The sequence below is a fragment of the Anas platyrhynchos genome, chromosome 13 (genome assembly GCF_047663525.1).
Source record: "Anas platyrhynchos isolate ZD024472 breed Pekin duck chromosome 13, IASCAAS_PekinDuck_T2T, whole genome shotgun sequence".
NCBI classification, from domain to species: Eukaryota; Metazoa; Chordata; class Aves; order Anseriformes; family Anatidae; genus Anas; species Anas platyrhynchos.
The window spans coordinates 15,639,190-15,657,461 of NC_092599.1; the positions used below are offsets into that span (position 1 = coordinate 15,639,190).

An 18,272-nucleotide genomic window follows, 5' to 3' on the forward strand; every position below is an offset into this window, starting at 1 on the left:
TTCATAAAAACAAGACAACAGTTCCAGAGAACCTCAGCAGATGGCTCTTTTTTGGGATCCTTGTAACTATTGCTGGCCAGGCTTAGGGAGCAAACGGATGAAGACAGAGCTCTGTTGTCCCTCTTCTAGTAGAGGGTCACATGTTTTCAAGCAAAGCTGAGCAAGGATGCTCTTTTCTTAAGTCTGCTAACCACAGAGACCAACAGCCTTCCTTCAGAGGCCAAGGAGGCAACCACAGCAAATGGTTCAACACGCAGCTGATGGACTCCTAGCCTCTCATGTTAACATTTTGGAACACAGATCTCTTTTATACAGGTCAGAGAACTGAGCAAGAGAAACAAAGCTGACTCTGTGTCTTATGCTGTTCTATGCTAGCCCTCTTCAGGCTGCAAAATCAAGGAAAGGCAGTTTGTAAGAACATGTCACGTGTAAAGCTTCCTTCACATGCACTCACCTGAGTCCTGGGGTCGTAGTATGTCCCAGCTATGGGATCGTAGTAATTCCCAGTTTCAGGATCGTAAATGTATGTGGACACATCTGATGGAGCTGAATGGAGAGACGAGTTAACATCAGTCTTACAAATGCAGAACTTGTTCTTTACAAAGAGAAAAGCAAGAGTAAACCTTGCACTGTCAAAAGGATCAAGAGTGGGAAAGAAGCAATTTTCTCCCCTGGTAAGACAGGCGAGAGCAGTCCTCACATCGCTCTACCTGCATCTTTTCTCTCTAAGGAGTAATAAGGTAGATAGGTTTTCACAGTTCTTCTGTTTTAGGACTGGCAAAAATTCCACATCAAAACACACTTACAGGGGCTGTGCTGAGATCACCAGATCACAGCACTTGACCGGACAAAGATATGAAATTCAGTAATTTCCCAAAGAATGGGTTGATGTGTTCCAGGCTCTGTTTCCACCCACCCCTGTGAACAAGGAAGATCTGTGCTCTTATAAACAATCTCCTGTTTGAAGCGATGACGCTCCCCACATCCCTTCTGTCTCTGGGTGCATGAAAGCTCCCGACAAGAAACAGAGCAAACTGTTTCTACTGGAAAAGCCAAAGGCTTTAAGGGTAGGGTCATAATACGAGGAACATCTCACATTTCCAAAATATTATTTAGACAGAGCTCAGCAATGCTACATGTATGTTAGTTAAACAATTATGGCAGGGGGTTCTGGCTACTGGCACTGCTGCAGAGTATTTTCCTCTGTCTCGTCTGGAAATTACCAGGCTGATTTTATCCCATCAGTACGCTATAACAAGGAAAAGCAAGCAGCAAGTTTTCTTTATCTGCATGTAGCTTTTGCACAGTAAAAGTATGGAGAAACCCATTATCAGATAGGAAAATGTGACTAAACAAAGTTGGCAAAGGAACTCAGAAGTGGGTGTAGCAAATAAACCTACTCTTAGTCTTTAAAATATTTTTGGGCTGATTTCTACATGTCAGTGCCCTTTTAAGGAAGTAAAGTCTCCACAGTAGGAGTGAGGCAGAGCTTAACTTACACTGTGCTCTGGTGCGTCTCTGTGATTCGTTGCCCCTCCTGTCTCTCATGCCCCTTCTGCCCTGGATTAAGTGAACAACACAAACAGATCAGAGACTCTCTGACAGACATCATATTGCTTCTCCTCCCTCCCACGGGCCCAAAGTTCAGGAAAACAGTTATTTAGCTCCTCTAAATAGAACACAATCAGGCATAATTTTTCATCTACAGAATGAGGGACAGTATTGCAAGGCACGAGACCTCCATAGCCCCCCTGAATCTTTAAATCAGCAACTCATGGCAATCCATTTGAAAGCCCCAAACCCATTCAGTATGGGAAAAGCCTTGCAGTCTGTAACACAACCACTAAAGAGACGCTCTCTTCAGGAACTGAGATCAGCCATCAGTAAGTCAACCTGTAAAAGCCTGTTACACAGTAATCCACACCCAAATTCCCTCATGCAGCATCTGTGCTGACCCACATTTCTGTGTGCATTATAATCGTTGTGGCACAGTAGCAGTGAAGAGCATACTTGAGCATTATTACCCCACCTTCCAGCATGCTGAAGTTTCAGCAGTCCAAAGGGAAAAAGCCTAACAAAGTCATGCCCACTGCCCTCGATGCTCCCACCCTTCCCTCCCTGTGCAGGCCTACCTGTCCATAGTAGGAATTGTCACTGTGCTCCCCGTAGTCATTCCTGCTGAAATAAGCATTGCAAGTAAACATCTGGCTTCAAGTTAACCTCAGTGTACTCAAAATGATCAGCAGAACCAATAAAGACAGAAAGACCATCTTCACTGGCCACATGTCAGATTGTGTTCATGCCAGGAGACAGAGAGGCTTTGCAGATCGCTGTCTCCACTAGAGTTATGCCCCCTCTCTGCTTAATCAAAGAGCAGCTGAATCTCCCCAACTGCTTTTGAAAAAAAAAAACCCACCACCAAACCTATTAATTCCTTCACAATGAGATTTGACAGCTGGACAACAACAGAAAGCCACCTACTACAGTGGCTAGTCCCATACTGCTCAGACCCTGAAGCTTCTTCTAGCTCTGATACCTCACTGTGCACTTTGTTAGGCTGCAGGAACATCTGCACTAATTCATTTACCATCCTCTAAGGACGAGGTCTGACAACACATCTCCAGCCTCACAGCACGTCACACAAAGGGCAACCCTACTGACTTATTCATCCTTACCTTCTCCTCCCAGTAGCAAGATTCACTTCCACCGTACGACCATCAATGCACATAGGGGGATCCAGATTCTGCAGTATCTTTAGCACCCTCAGTGCCTCCTGTAAAATGAAAGGAGAATTTCACATCTCTGCGAAGTGAAGTCTGTTTCTGCCTGAAGAGAAGGTACATCCTGCACCTACAGGATGACCAGAACAGGACAAGAAACACAATACTCTAAATATTAGTGAGAGATATTTAGGGTGTGACAAAAAGGATAAAAAGGATAAATAGGATAAATAGGATCTCTGCTTGTCCCACAGCCGTTTTCAGCAGCCAGCTAGGGACTGTGTTCTCCTAGGGCTGCTGGACAGTGCAGCACCATATGGCGGCTGTTGCCCCACAGAGTTTTGGTGAACACTCTCTGGACCAATGCAAAAACACAGCTACAGAGTCTGGAAATCACTCTGGCTAAGGAGAAAATGTGAACCCTCCAGCATGGAACTGTCTGTTAATTAAGATTCTTGCCTTTTGTGGACAGAAAACATATAATTCAAGTTCCCTGCAAACAAAACACCTGTGCAAGAGACGGTCCAGTTTAGGAGGGTCTACAGAGATACGTATCAGGGCAAGAAACTCACTCAACATCACAGTTTGTGACAACATTCTTTAGCTCCTCATGTCTTTAACTTGTGATCAGCAGATGTATCAGATGTTCCCTGTGTCTAGCCAGACAAGCAGGAGTGGTCAGTAACTCTCCACAGAGCAGCTGCCCAACAAGTACAGCTATTTCTTAGAGTCTTTTGTTCCTGTGCCTCCTCTACTTCTACAAGCCACAGATGCCAACAGGGGGAGCATGTGAAAACAGGAAATTACTTACAGCATGTGAGTCCAGTTCAATGAAGCCATAGGTCTGCCCCATCCGGCCAGCTTTGTTCTTCATGATGCGCACTCTGGACGTGGAGATCTGCACGTATGGAGCCAGGAGCCCCACAATCACTTCTGGGGGGGTGAATCGTGTAATACGCTTCAGCATAATTGCTGAGAAGGACAATGAGAGAGGTGGCCAGGAAAGAAAAAGTGGAATAAAAAAGATTATTCAGATCCAGGCTTACTGTCACAGCAAAAGGCAAAACTAAACCCAGCCAAAGCAACAACACAGCTTCTTGCAGTTGGGTCTGGAAGCTGATACTTTTTTCCTCTCTAGTTTGCTCAGACTAGTCCCTCCAGTTGCTCACCTTTCCTTCCCAGAAAACGGAGCAGAAAGTATTCCCTAGTCTCCTCCCTCCTCAGAGGAGATTAGCCCAGGGTAAATTCTGGCCAAAGGAGACTTCAGCTGCTGTGCTAAGTTAACTGTACCACCCTGAAGCCAGCTTTCTCTGAATTAATTTTCCTAAGGGCAGCATGCCAGCACCTTTGAAGCTGGACAGCCCACCATTACTTGATGACATAGATTTGCACAACACAGAAACAGCCTCCAGAGGTTTTGGTGAAATGCTGCCCTTTCTGCAGATAGCCTCACGGAGAGCAATCAAGAGGAATCCCAAATCAGGCTTTCTGCTACTCACTTCTGCTTCCTCCACCTTCCTGTGGTGTGGCTTCCTCTGCTTCTCTCTGAGGAGGCATCTCCTGGTGCCTGTCCATGTCCCTTCTCTTCTCCTGCAAGGGCCGTCGCTCTCTCCCTTCATCTCTTTTCCTTGGCTCCTGCTCTTGAGGCTGGCACTCCTGCTGTGGAGCAGGAACTGAAGGCTGGACAGGCTGCTTTGGAGATCCAGGTTGTGCTGGTAACTCTTGCTCAGGTTTTTCAAGCTTTGCCTCTGCTATTAGAGAAGAGAAACAGACTGGTTCCACATACAACACTCCAGTACATATTTTGCTTCTGCTATTTTCTGGCCACTGCAACTGCCTGCCTTCGAAAAAGCTAGCCTATTCTGTCCTCTGCACATCCCACGTCTTAATCTGCAGAGACAAGGCGCACAAGGGGCGAGACAGACAGGGAGCTCATCCTTCCATTGCCCTGTTTCACGTCAGGCTCCTCCTTTACCTGATGTCTCCTGTCAGAGATGAGGCATTTTGGCCTTTTTATAGGACCGGCTCTTACCTGGGCACAGATGACTTAGTAATGGGTTTGGATATGGTCTACCCACATCCAGGACAACCTACACGGCACTGATACCCTTACTATGCCTCATCTATTCTTGAACGCTCAAAGCTGAGCAGTATCAGCTACCGACTGCCATCCTGTCTCTATGCTAGGAGAAAACTGGGTGCAGACACCTGTGATCACTGAGTGAAACGCACCATACATGAAATCGACGATTTTTTATTAGGTCTCTACTTGCCCCAAAACGAAGCACCCACTATGTGGAAACGCCCAGCCTCAGCCTAGCTCTGCAGCACAAAGAAGATAAATCCCATCACGCTTCTGTGCTCGAAGGCCTCTGAAACATCTAGCTTCACTTCAGAAGAGATCCTTGCCTAAGTTCTGAAGCTGTTAGAAAGGGAAGCCTAAGCTGTGGGGCTGTAAGGTCAGGTATCACTAGCCCTCTACCTGCTGCTGAGATCCGTTCCCACAAAGAAAGAAACAAGTAAAAGACCTAGCACAGTAAAGCTTCAGTTGGACAGCCCCATACAAATTTGTCTCCAGCTTGGAGGGTGCAGTGAGGGCTCCACTTCATGAGCAGGACCTCATGCAGAATTTGCATAGGATACCAAATTATGCAGACATAAGCACAACCCCAGACATGCAGAGAGCACTTCTCTTACTGAATTCTTGCTCAGCGGATGCGTCCTCTCCCTCAGAACCACCTCTGGACTCTGGGCCTGCTCTGCTCCCTGTAAGAGAGGCATGTTAAAATCCACTTCAAGACCAGCAGTCACAAAGCATGCAGGAGCCTAGGCAAAGTTGCAGCAACGAATGCAGACGCTCAGAGCCCTGCTTTGTCTCACCCAGCAATTAACAAACAGTCACAGAGAGATTACCTTATTATGTTCTCAAATCAGCAACACCAGGTCAGGGAGAAGCACGCACCACAATTAGTTTTCACAGCATCTTAAAGCCCCTGTTTAATTTGTTCCTCCGTAGCTTTTATTACACTGCACAGCTGTGGTGACCAAGGGGGCTAAGTACACAAATTCTGCCTTCCTAATACTAATGAGGAGCTACAGTGCAAGGAAAGCAAAACAACCACAGGGACAGCGTTTAGTAAAGAAAGAGCTCTGCATCAGCAGTTATTTTAATGCCCTCCTACCTAAGGTATGCACATAAGAAATGCATAACGTCACAAGTCTGCTCAAAGATGCAGAGTCAAAGCTCACAGAGGGCCTGGAATACCTGCTCATCCCAAAGAAATCAGATCCTCGAGGGACTGTGCTTTGGCTGTTGTGCTATCCCATGCTTAAAAGCAGAGGTGCTGGTGGGTGAGGAGAAGCTCCCAGAGGAGCTGAACTCCTTCCTTTCCACACACAGTCAGCAAGGTGAATTCAGCAATTCACATCCCAGATCCTCAAATTTGAGAGCCTCAAAAGAGTAACACTAAATCCCCGCAGCTGCACGTCCCAAGGAAGGGGGGCTGAGGGGAAGCTTCACTTACAGCAGCAGCGCTAGCTCACAGACCTGCAGGACACAACCTGTCGCTCCGGAGGGGTGACAATACCAAAGCAAAGGGAAGGAAAGGCCTCGTGCAGTAAGACCCCAAGCCTCACAGGAACAGAGAGCCTGCTACCAACACACGGCGTGCACCACATTTAGTGTTGACAGGGAAAGGGGGGCTAAATGAAGCCAAATTAATGATCCTCCTACGCAGTGCTCGGCTTGGTGCTCAGCCAGTTCCACCATGAAGGACGCCGCAGGGAAGGCAGAATGCAAACTTACTCGTCAGGACAGGTGAAACTTTTAAGCAACCAAACACAGGAGGACCAGGCGTACTCACCATCTCTTGGGAGCTTGCAATAGGAGCAGGAAGATCTGTAGCCCACAGTACACACCTTACACTGCAATGGAAGATGGACAGCATGAAAAAGTCATGTTGTGAAGGGGAAGGCACAACCTACTCCAGAAGGCCAGGCTCTGAAGTACTGGCAGAGAGTAAGTTGTGGCCATGGAAAAGTTACAGCAAGGGCTTGAGAGGCAGGATGGGCACTGGCTGCAAGAGCCTCGAATGGAATGGGAAGGGGACGTTCACACGGCTCACACCTGGGATCGCCTCGGGGCTGGGATTTTCACACAGCCTCTGAGCACAGATCTGCTCACGCCACAGAGGCGCTTGGCTAATCCCTGAGGCAGGGTCCTTCCCCCTCTCGAGTGATGCTGGGCTGAAAAGCTCCCTGCTGGCTGCCATCCTGCCAACCCCATTGTTTCAAAGGACCCAGAGTGACCTTTGTTCTTCCTCCCCTCAGCTCACTCCTCAGGCGGTGACAAAGTCCTCCCCGCAGTTAAAAGGCACGTGTGGATACCGATGCCGTTTGCTGCACCAACAGAAAGGCGTCTGCCAGCTGCCAGGCAAAGCTGCTGGGGCTGAGGTGTTATCCCACCCGGAGCTGCTGTGGGAAAGGCAAGTGCCCAGCCTTCACAGCTCTCCCTGAACACAGCGTTCCTAACATTCCCTTTGAGCTCTTTATTATAAACGCACTGCTGCTCTTTCATACCACTCCTTTCTCTGACTGAAGCCCTGCAAACACTGAGGCTCCAGAGGGCTTTTTCTGGCCATGCCCGTGCATGGCACGAGCCAGCTTCCCACCACACTATGAGCTGTTGTGAAAACACTGCCCCTAACTCCCATCTCTACTTGATTTCTGGAGCATTAAAAGCCCAGATGAGAGCAGCATTGGCCCCAAACGATGGCTTTGTTTGCAACTGGAAGGCATCCAATTAACCTGGAGAAGGGGGCAGTGTGAGCACAACCGAGCCCTCCCCACCCCACTGCCACCTCCTGCTTTGTGCTCAGGGGCAATGGGAAGAGCCACCCTCCTCCTGGCTCCGCACTCTTCCTCAGCCCTCTGCAGCTGCACCTGCGCTGGGAGAACCACGGGAAGGGCACAGGAACAAAGCCAGCCCTCGAGCAGCTGTGCCACCCCACAACCAGGCTGAACGAACCCTGCCTGGGCTTTGACTTCTTTCCACGCTTCCTCTCTGCTGCCCTTGCCAGAGCAGCCAGCAGGAAAGGCACGGTGCAGCTCTCAGTCGCATACTTACACGTTTGCAGCGCCAGAACTCCGGGCACGGAGTGTACTCAAGGGTCACTTCTTTGCCTCCAATCGAAAGAGTTCCCTGTTGAGACAAGGGGGTGAATGACGAATGCGCCCAGCACACGGAGGTCGCTCAGAGGCAGAGGAAGGGGTTAAAGCTCTGCTTTCCAAAGGCTCGGCAAGTGAGACAGGGGACGAGGGGGGAACATCTGGGCCAGTTAGCTGGGGCTCCGTCATGGAAGTGGAAGCGCCCGTGCCCTGCTCTGGCACAGGGCTACAAAGCCATGGGCTGGCTCCGTGGGAAGCAGGCAGAGGCTTTGCCACCTCCCAGGAAGAGCAGAGCTGGTAAGCAGAGCACAAGAGGGAACGGCTTTAACTTGCTTTTGTCCACAAGCTGGAAAGGCAGCTGGACATCCTCCTGCACACCAGCCACCAGCAGGCTGGTCTCAAGGCAGCTCCTTGAGGAGGAACACAAGGAGAAACGCCATCGAGGGGAGAGAAATCTGATGCTTGGGTGAGTCTTCACGTCACTCAAGAGACCCTGGCTGTCCTTCAGGGAAGTGAGGGCACCCCCAGCTGCACGGCCAGCCCCTGGGGGGGCTGCACTCGAGCCCTTGTGCAGCAGGGAGAGAAGCAGAGTGAAGACGCCCTGCTTTCTGCCCCACACATCACGGTGGGAGAGGTGGCAGGCACACAAGAAACCCCCCAGCTTGGCTGAAATGCAGCTGAGCACAGGGATCCCAAGGGTGAAACGTGGTAGGTGAGAGCTCCCCGGCTCCTGCACGAAGCCACCTGCAGGAGCAGGGACCCTGCTGTCATCTGACATGGATGCAGCCCAGGCACAAGGGATGCAGGGCGAGCCCCAAAAACAGACCGTGGGCCATCTCGCATCACCGCAGGCCCTGCCTGCCTTTCCAACACCACAACACAGGAAGGGTGACAATAATGAGACTCAGCCCCAGGGCTCCCAAGCCTCAGGAAAGCAGCCACTCTTCAGGCCAGTGCAGACAGGTGCCAGCTGCTATTTTGGGGATCCCTGGGCAGTCAGAAGCTTCCCGGGAGCTCCGAGCCAGCAGCCTGGTCGCACGAGAGTTCACAGAGCAAACCAGGAATGTGAAAAAACAAGTTCCCAGGGGTATTATTCAGAAGTCACAATACACCCATGCAAAAATTGCTGCGCAAAATGTGCTGGAGATGCCAGGGAATCAGTAAAGCAGGTGGGAGGAGTTCCTGGGAGGGAAGCACTCGGTGATGGTAAACCAACAACCCTTTAACCCCTCCAAAAAACGCGGCGGAGAAGGCTGGAGGCCCAAAGGCAGCACCGAGGCCAGGCAGCAGCACCTCCCCTTCCCGCAGCATTGCTCTTCCACACCACGGCTGTTCCTTCCTGCCAGGCCTGCACGCACCGAGCCCTGCAGGGGATTTCTTCCTGCCACCCAGCTGTTTGGATGCCGATTCCCACGTGAGCAAGGCAGGGAAGTGAAGGCTGAGGTCAGCCCACTTGGGGTGGAGATGCTCCCTGCCCTGAGCAGGGCACCTCTGAGAGCAGCAGAGAACCACCCGTGTCTGCCTGGGGACCCAGCAAGCACAGGCGGGGAGAAGGCAGGGTGCACATCCTCGCAGGCACGGCCACAGCCCGAGCTGCCAGCCCGCAGAAGCCCCGGGGAGCAGCAGGCAGCCGGCCCCACTCAGCATGAGGCTGCAGCCCCGCAAAGGGCCCGTGCAGCAGGGACAGCTTGCTTTGGGGATGCTTCCTCCGGCAGGGCAGCGCCCCACGGCTTCATCCTTGCAGCAGTTACTTGAAAACAAAACTTGCCAGAAAGCCCTGAGATGATTTTTTGGGTTTATGGACGATCATCTTTCAGCGCACGTGGTGCTGGTCTCTCCTGCAAACTCATTTCTTAGAGACTGTCAGAGGTGTCACTTGCTAATTACTCACTCATTTCCTTAACGCCCTGCTGACTGCCTGCTCACTTTTCCAAGCTCGCTCTTATTGCCTTCTTGATATAATCATTTTCAAGGCTGCAACGATCATTTAACATACCAAAACAAGCCCTTCAGTTAGGGCACACAGTGTCAGGAGTCAGTAGCTCAGTGACTTTAAATTCCTCTTTCCCCCATTTTCTTAATAGATTCCATCCCAAATATTTCCAGAATATTTATTTCTTCTAACCCCTGTCACTCCTTATTCTGTTTCAGCTCCACCTTCTTCTCCCTGCAAGATATTTTGGATAAAAGCTCTAATTTTCAGTTCACTGGCTTCAGCTGAGCAGACCTTTGTGAATTCAGGAAGACTTTCAGAACATTTCAGGGAAGACTGCAAGAAGGGGAGAAAAAAAGGCAAATCCGAGGAAAGCTATGCCACACCATGGCAGTACCCGGACAGCAAGAGCCTCTTCCACATCCACACATTTTATCTCGGCCCTCTCTCTCAGACTCCCCTGCTCTATGCCTGTTAATTCTCCTCGTGTATTTTCAACATCCTGTACTTCTGAGCAGCTTGGCCTTTTCTTTCCAAATTGTTATGCTACAGAAATGTCTCTCCCGTCCTCCCCGTGAGGAACCTCCCCCTCAAAACTCTCAGTGAGCGTGCGGTTGACTCACCAGCGAAAGGTTTAAGAGGCAGCACAGCCCTGTGGCACCAGAACACAGAGCTCTTGGCAGTGGAAATGCCCAGGCTTTCGAGGGCACAAGCAGCTTTTACTTTTGTTTTCAAATTCCCGAATGCAAAGCAGAGCATCAGGACTTTATTTCTGGCACCAACGTTTAATGCTGCTGTTAGATGTCTTTCAACTGCAATTCTATTTTTATTTTTTTTTCTTAGAGGTCTGGTGTAGACGCAGTACTGGATTTTAGCTGAAGTGGTACAACAGAATATAAACCATTGCAGCTAACGTTATCCAAAAAAATGTATCATCTGGGCTAAGAGCCAACGGCCCAGCACGCAAACATCCCTGGAAGCAGACTCCAACCAACTACGCAATCCCGTACCCGGTGGTTCTGGAGCACGATGCCATGAAGCCATACAAGCTATCTGCAGCTAGCACGGAGCAGTGTCCCGAAGCCCTCTGATGAGCAGGGACGTTAGCATGTGAAATTCCCCCAACCACAGGAACGGAATACTTTAAGAGAGGGGGGAGAAAGGGAAACCCCTTAGCCACGATATTCGCGGAGGGTAAAACCTTTCCAGAGGCACCGTGAAGACCGCGTCTCAGCTGGGCGTGAGGCTTCAGCAACCAAACTTCACAGTTCCTAGGGCACTTTCCAAGCTCTTTGGCACTGAAGGCAGTTAAACCAGAAGCATTTTTAAAATATCGGTATGATCTAAACGGTAAAGACAATGCTAACCGAGGCTCACCTTCAGAGCCCCCAGATCCACGAGGACTAAAGGGTTCTGCTGTCCAGTTTGCTGAGTCAAAGTACTGGCACAGTTCAACACACTAAAAGCAAACTGCAAACACCATTTGCAAACAGATGTAAGGCTGCATACAAAGATTATAACAGAAGAATGCTTACGGGCAGCGCTGCAAGGCAGTCACATTAAAATGCCAGGATTAACCTCACTTAGGGGATGTTTATTCAGCTCTCTTACGCATATTTACTGCCATTAGGATGGTTATCCAAAACCCACCCCACAATAAGCATTTAAAAGTTATTTAAACTGAGTAATGACTAGGCTTTACTGCGTGGTGGAGCCTCAGGCCATAGCCAAGGAAGCAATGGAAAAGGCAGCAGCCTCGGGGCTCAGAGGGAGCCCCCAGGGCCAGCAGCGTTTCCAGAGCAGCTCTCACCACCCACGGGTATTTTCCAGCCCTGCCCTCCTCACACAGCGGGCGGCACAGCTCAGGGAGACAAGTGGCTGACAGCAGAAGTTGGCTTATTTACCTGCAACCACAAACCAGGCTGCTTTGGGGTTGCCCTCTAATCTGAGGCCGGGTTATAAATGCAAATGTGACAACCCCAAGTGCACCGCTACCCAGATGACACCACCGAGCCCCGTAACCGGCACGGCTCTCGTCTCGGGCAGAGGACGAGGGAAGCTGGCAGGAAGAGCACAACGCTCCCTCCCTTCAGGTATTCACCTGCACATGAACCAGAGAGGATCAAACACCAAAGGCCCTTCTAGCCTACACATCCCCAGCTGCTCCTGGAACCCATGAGGCGGCAGCTTCTGGGCTGGAGCCATGGGCCAGCAGCAAGACACCTGGGAGGGTATGAGACCAGCTGGATGTATCTCAAAACAAGATCATCCCCACACAGAAACTGGCTTCCCATCCCAGTTTTCCCATATGCTGAAGTTTTTTTTGTTGGGTTTTTTTTTTTTTTTTTTTTTTTTTTTTTTTATCTCCGAGCTCCTTGGCAGCTGCTGTACAAGGGCCTGGAGCCTGCAGAGCACCAGGCAGCGCATCTACCTACCTCTGGCAAAAAGCAGGGGAGAAAAGCTGCGAACCCACAAACCACGATCCATCTGCAATCAAGGATTTAGAAAACAGAGCGTGACACGGAGAGATGAAGAAACTAGACGCACGGCCCAGAGGTGTCACCAGCAACCCCGAGTTAACAGGGCATAGCCTCAGAACTGAGGCATTAGGAGGATAACCCTAAGAGCCTAAAGGTGTAGGAGCCAAACAGAACCGATTAAGATGCTCTGTAAGGATCCCCTCATCCCTGCCAGCACCCTGTGCCTCTTTCAGGCTCCCTTCCCACAAAACCCACCACCCAGCACCGGGCCCATCCGTTACGCCGCGTGTTTCCAGACCCACTCGCTCCCACGCAGCCTTCCTCAGCCTCCCTTTCTGCCTCGATAACGAGGCAGCTTGTCCTTTAGCAGCTCGCCTGTCTGCATCATTATTTCCACAGACGTCCCGTCGACGCTGCTGAGCCATCTCTGGTTTTCCTCCTGTGATTTCGAATTCCCTGGATAGCAACCACGCCGCCGTGCTCATCTGTCTCAGGATCTTTGTGGACCTCCTGTCCCCCGCTGGCACCCTCTCTGCAGACACACGGCGCTGCCCCTCAGGCCACGCTAGCTCTCTGCATTTTCTTGCTCGGATTGTTGAACTACAATTCACTTCCCCGTCAGGATGCTCGAAGGGCTTATCTTTTAATTACAGCATTTGCTCCACTTGTCAGCACACTCAGTCCTGCTCTGAGAATGTCACCAAAACAGTCGGCACAGGTGGGCTCCGGAAGGGTAACAGCTTCGTCTTGCAGCTTGAGAAAACAAGCGATGTGCCCAGGACTCCACGTGCTCCAGGACCAGCTCTGGCTGGGAGGGGATATGAGTGGCTTCTGCACTTCACCCCTTACCGAAATTTCAACACACCTGAAGGTTTTCTTTGATCCAATGAAGCAGACTGCATCTTTCACCTGCCACTGAAAGCCCTCACTTCTCCTTTTACAGCTAATTGTAGAGAGGTGGGGGTTGGTCTGTTCTCCCACGTGCCTGGTGACAGGACGAGGGGGAATGGGCTAAAGTTATGCCAGGGGAGTTTTAGGTTAGATGTTAGGAAGAATTTCTTTACTGAAAGGGTTGTTAGACATTGGAACGGGCTGCCCAGGGAAGTGGTGGAGTCACCATCCCTGGAAGTCTTTAAAAGACGTTTAGATGTAGAGCTTAGGGATATGGTTTAGTGGGGACTGTTAGCGTTAGGTCGGAGGTTGGACTCGATGATCTTGAAGTCTCTTCCAACCTAGAAATTCTGTGATTCTGTAATTCTAACCTCCTAATTCTTACCCCCAACTTTTCCCCTGAAGAGGGCACCTTTGCAGAACAGCACTGTAGGATTCCTGGACAAAAGGGAAATTTTAAAACAAAAGCCTCTTCTGTATAGTCCAAAGGGGTCAGACGAGGACGCTGAGGGCCAGGGGGAAACCCGAGACGATAGCTCAAAGGGGGACAAGTTCTAAGCTTTGGTGTCGCTGGCTGGGCTCCCGACCCACAACCAAGAGAAGCACGGAGGGTTAAGGACGTGTTGTGGGGTAAGCTAAGAAGGTCATGCATAGCAAACACTTGTTCCAGTTCCCAGAAGAGCATGAATCAGGTTGCAGCCTGTATTTGAAAAGCATACCTAAACTACCAAAACTTAGATTATTTAAATATAGAACGTTTTGAGTATAGTTATTCATAGATGGCTCTAGGGCAGGTCCCACATGGCTCTGCCTCATCTCTATCCCCTTCCTGATTCAGCGAGGGCTGCCCGGACTGTGTTTGGACATCAGCTGCCTCAAAGACTCCCCTTGCTCCTGGCACAGACATTTTTTCTCTCTCTCTCTCTCCCCAAAATGCTGCTCTGCTGCCTGGACATATTTCTCAATATTTTGTTATATGACCACCTTCTTCCTCAAAGGTCATCCCATGCCATACCGCTGTGAAACAATATAAAGCTTAAACATCTTAGCACAATGCAGCTGCGTGCACTAACCCACCCCAGGACCTTCCGGTGCCTTTCCCCCGGAGCACCTCACAATTAGCAATGGCCATTAGGAAACCAGGAGAACAATGAGGAAATGCCCAGCTCCTTAATTACAGATTTGCGGCACAGGACCAAAACACTGAGGATCGATCCCAGTGCAGGGTCACGCTGGGAAAAAAGTCAGGCTGGGGAGCTCTGCCAGAAAGGGGTAGATTTATTGCTAGACAATCCCGCGTATTTCAATGAGATCCCACACCCAAACAAAAGCATGTCCTTTCGCTGGAGCACACAGCCACGAGGCTACACGCCGAGTCCAACACAGCCTGACCCGTGTGGAGAACAGAGTGCAGGATGTTCTGCACAGCAGCAAATGTTTGCTAAGGACACAATGACCGCAAAAGCATTAAGAGCAGTTGAAAGGTTCCCCCGTGGCTCAAAATGTTCTTCTTCCCCCCAAATTAAGCACTGAGAGCCATCACTGGCAATGCTTTCTCTGCAGCCAGTGCTCAGGCAAGCTCCCTGCAGGACATCCTCTCTGCTGTAAGGAAAAGACCCAAAATCTAGGGAAGAGGGAGCAGTTCTGTGGATGAACAGAGGGGTTTGGTCTTGGAGACACCATTTCTCAGCATCCCCAATTTCCCAGGTAAAAGCAAGTGCCTGATGCTGACTCTAAAAGGGTCAGAAAAAGAACCAAGTCAGCTGCCTGGGGAAACGCACCAGCAGCGCAGCCCTTACCTGTGCCTCCCAAATGTGCTTCCCATCACCTCACTGACTTGCAGGTGGCCTGCCCAGCAGCTAAATCCAGACCCTTAACAGTCACACTTGGATAGAGCCAGCAGGCGGCTGACACATCTTCAGGCAGGCACGTGCACGGATTTCTGCACCTGACCAAGTCTCTCAGTCATGCTCTCAGGAGCTGCTTTGGGAAGGTGCTGCTTTAACCTTGTGCAGGAGGCAGCAGATGACCTCCTGTGTGGCTGTTCAGGCTCTCAGGATGTGTTACCTGCCCTCAGTGGGTCGGGAGAGGGCTCCAGCCAGAGAGGTAGGTGCACAGGACAGATCCTATGAAAACCTTGATGCCGAGGAAGGAAAGGAACACACTTCCCTCCTGCGTCAGAAGTAAGCCAGCCTGGCTGAATCCATAAAGGACTGGGAAACGGCATGCACAGACATCATCGACGGTCACAAACAGCTCGGTATGGCCACTTGAACCCTTTCAGGGACTCCAACAGCCAGAGAAGCAGGCAGTGGTATGGGACGAGTGTCAATCCCACGTGGACCAGGCACAGAAGAACGCGTTGGCAGGGAAAAAACAACCAAACACCCCAGCTCTGCTCTCCAGTGAGATCACAAGTTGGGAAGAATCAAATGGGCCTTCAAAAACCTGGGGCTATAAACATTAAAATACCTTGCTCATATAATTAATATACAGCTTCACACCACAAGACATCTTCTTAGTGAGACCTCTCAGCCTAATCTTACGTGTAAGAAAATACACCTTAGGATTCTGAGGACTTAAAATTACTTTCCTTGTTAACTCTTCTCCTGAGATCCTCGATGGAAAAGTACAGCAAATATTTGCTTGGGCTTTTACTTTCATCCTGGCTCAAATCTGGTACATGAAACCCATCTGAATATTGCTAATTTTCTGCTGAGATAGGGGCTGTACATCACAAAACCTAAGATCTCCCCTGCTGGCTATGAAAACAAGAACTGCTTTCCTCTTCCTGTTCTAAAGAAGATAAGTTTCAGAGATTTAAATACTCTAATCTCATGTTTACAGCTTTGTAGCTTTGACCCTCATTAAAAGTATACTTCAGTACATGACACACTTGATTTTAGACCACTTTCCTTTGGGGAATCGGCGTCCAGAAGCTGCTGGCTCATCCCAGGGAAGACACGACCAGCAGTGTGTGGGTGGCACGAAGTTGTGGCGCTGCAGGACCCGTGGGTGTAACGGCCAGTAGCTGTCAGTGCACGCACACAGTGCAACAGCGCAGCAGAACAACCCTTCAGGCAGAATGCCACTTCACATCAGGCATCTCACTGCAGGATCTCAACCCCACACTTCACAGCTTCTGGCACTGCGGAGGCCAGGAAGAACCTGCCAGCTCCCCTGGGCAAAGTGGCTTTGGGATTTTCCCCCATTACCTTCCTCTGGGGAGGATCTGAGGACCTCCCAGTTGCTGTCCTGTTCATACCTGCTGGGTTACACGGATCACCTTACATGATCCACGAAGGAATTCTCCCTCAACTGAGAGAGGAGCACAGGAAATTTGTGCCTTTCTTCTGAAGTACAGTGCTCTGCTGGCTACCAGACCCTGGGTGCACTTCCACCCAACACGGTGTCTTGTCCTGCACAGACCCAGAATGAGAGCAATGCTCCTGATCTCTGATTTCTTCCTGTGGTTTTTGTGTGTGTGTGTGATTTTTGTAGATATGAAGACTTTAATAAGGGTCTTGAAGGTGCGCCGTGGTTTAAATGAGAATGGGTGGGTAATACCATGTTTCCTCCTGTGTTAAATACCTGTTTCCTTGTCGCCTGTGATTCATGGGTAACAGACACAATAGTCCACTTGAGCACACCAGCCCCCGTTTTCCACTGTAATCACACTTCATTTCTAGTCAATAACAGTAAGTGTGTCGTTTGCCTTTTTTTTTTTTAGCCTCCAGACTCAGCCTTTTACCTTCCTGTTCAGCAATCCAACAACAACAGCTTGCGCACCAAGGAATGGAAAAGCAACCAGCACCAAGATAGCACAAAAGCATGAACAAACAGTTCCGATGCCCAAGTTAACAAATACGACTCATCAAGTAAAAACTGCAACATTTTGGTACGCTCCCACTTCTCCAAATAGTCCAGATGGAGTCTTAGCACTGTAATCTGGCTCAAAAGCTTGTAAAACATCCCCTTTGACATTGCTGGGAGTGGGCTGAAAAGGACTGCCATCTCCTTCACAGTGACACGTCTTGTGCGAGCCACTACGGCAAAGCTGTGACAGAAATTGAGCCTGCTCTGGAAATGAAAGTGAGCGTGTGTTCACTTAGATGCCTTCACGCACGTAAACTGAACCCATTCTGACATTTCCTTCTCACAGCTGCTGCGTTTCCTTTAAGTAATCTCAGCCATATCATCCACTTTCAAGAGCACAGAGGGGATTTCAGATAGCACACCTGCAGCTCTGTTAGGCACCACCTTACTTAAAGGGTGACTTCAAAAGCATCAAAGCAAATTGGTGCAATGGGTCCTACTACCTTTAAAACAGGAGCTCGATCAAAGGATTTCACATCCTCACACAAAAAACACAGTCTGAACAAGTAAACAAGCTAGCAATTGAGGCGATGCACTATTTGTACGACAGCTGATTTACCGCAGTCCCTCAAAGCACTCTGATACTACACTGATAACCACCTTCCGAGTGCTTACACAAGAACATTTAGTTTCAACATATCTTCATAGAAAGTCAACCAGTCGTGAAGATAAGCACAGTCACAGACATATAATCGGAGAGGCAGAGCAGAACACTGCTCTTGGTTTTATGACGACTCTGTACCCGTCCCTGGCATCTGTGACTCAGATTTCCTCGTTGTGACAGGATTATCCACTAACACGTTAGGAGGACAGAATCCAACAGCTACATGGATAGGGCAGCATCTGTGCCCTGCACATGCACCCAAGGACTACCTCAAGTCTTCCTAATTCAAGGCAAAATCTCCTCTACAAAGTATTTCAGAAGAGGAGCACGCAAGATGCTATGTCATGTAACCCTTTGCATGTTGACAGTAATGGAAATAAGGCTATTTCCTAGGTGTTGCTCTGTCAGAATAAAAACTTAGCCTTACAGAAGAGGCAGAGAGCAGACTTAGCTGTGGTATGTGCTGCACTTGCATTCACGAACAAAAACTTTCACATATCTGCATTTTACATGTTGGGCTTGACCAAAGGTCCAGCTGTCCTAAAGCTGGTTCCTCTTTTTGAGCCACCAGTGCAGGGACCATCCGCCCCCACGCACCTTTA

General features: G+C 49.7%; 1 protein-coding gene across 6 annotated transcripts in view; it reads right to left on the bottom strand.

Annotated features, from left to right (window-relative positions):
* Positions 1 to 18,272, bottom strand: part of RBM6 (RNA binding motif protein 6) — a 52,518-nt gene that overhangs the window by 8,200 nt on the left and 26,046 nt on the right. For 5 of the 6 annotated variants that reach the window (XM_027467238.3, XM_027467240.3, XM_072044554.1 and 2 more), the window contains 9 exons: positions 7,846 to 7,920; positions 6,584 to 6,644; positions 5,418 to 5,486; positions 4,220 to 4,471; positions 3,532 to 3,692; positions 2,676 to 2,773; positions 2,133 to 2,178; positions 1,500 to 1,560; positions 455 to 546 (listed from right to left, as the gene is read on the bottom strand). In XM_027467238.3, the coding sequence (XP_027323039.1) occupies positions 455 to 546; positions 1,500 to 1,560; positions 2,133 to 2,178; positions 2,676 to 2,773; positions 3,532 to 3,692; positions 4,220 to 4,471; positions 5,418 to 5,486; positions 6,584 to 6,644; positions 7,846 to 7,920 (915 nt within the window). The remainder of the gene's footprint in view (positions 1 to 454; positions 547 to 1,499; positions 1,561 to 2,132; positions 2,179 to 2,675; positions 2,774 to 3,531; positions 3,693 to 4,219; positions 4,472 to 5,417; positions 5,487 to 6,583; positions 6,645 to 7,845; positions 7,921 to 18,272) is intronic. The other variant, XM_027467242.3, reaches the window with a different exon arrangement.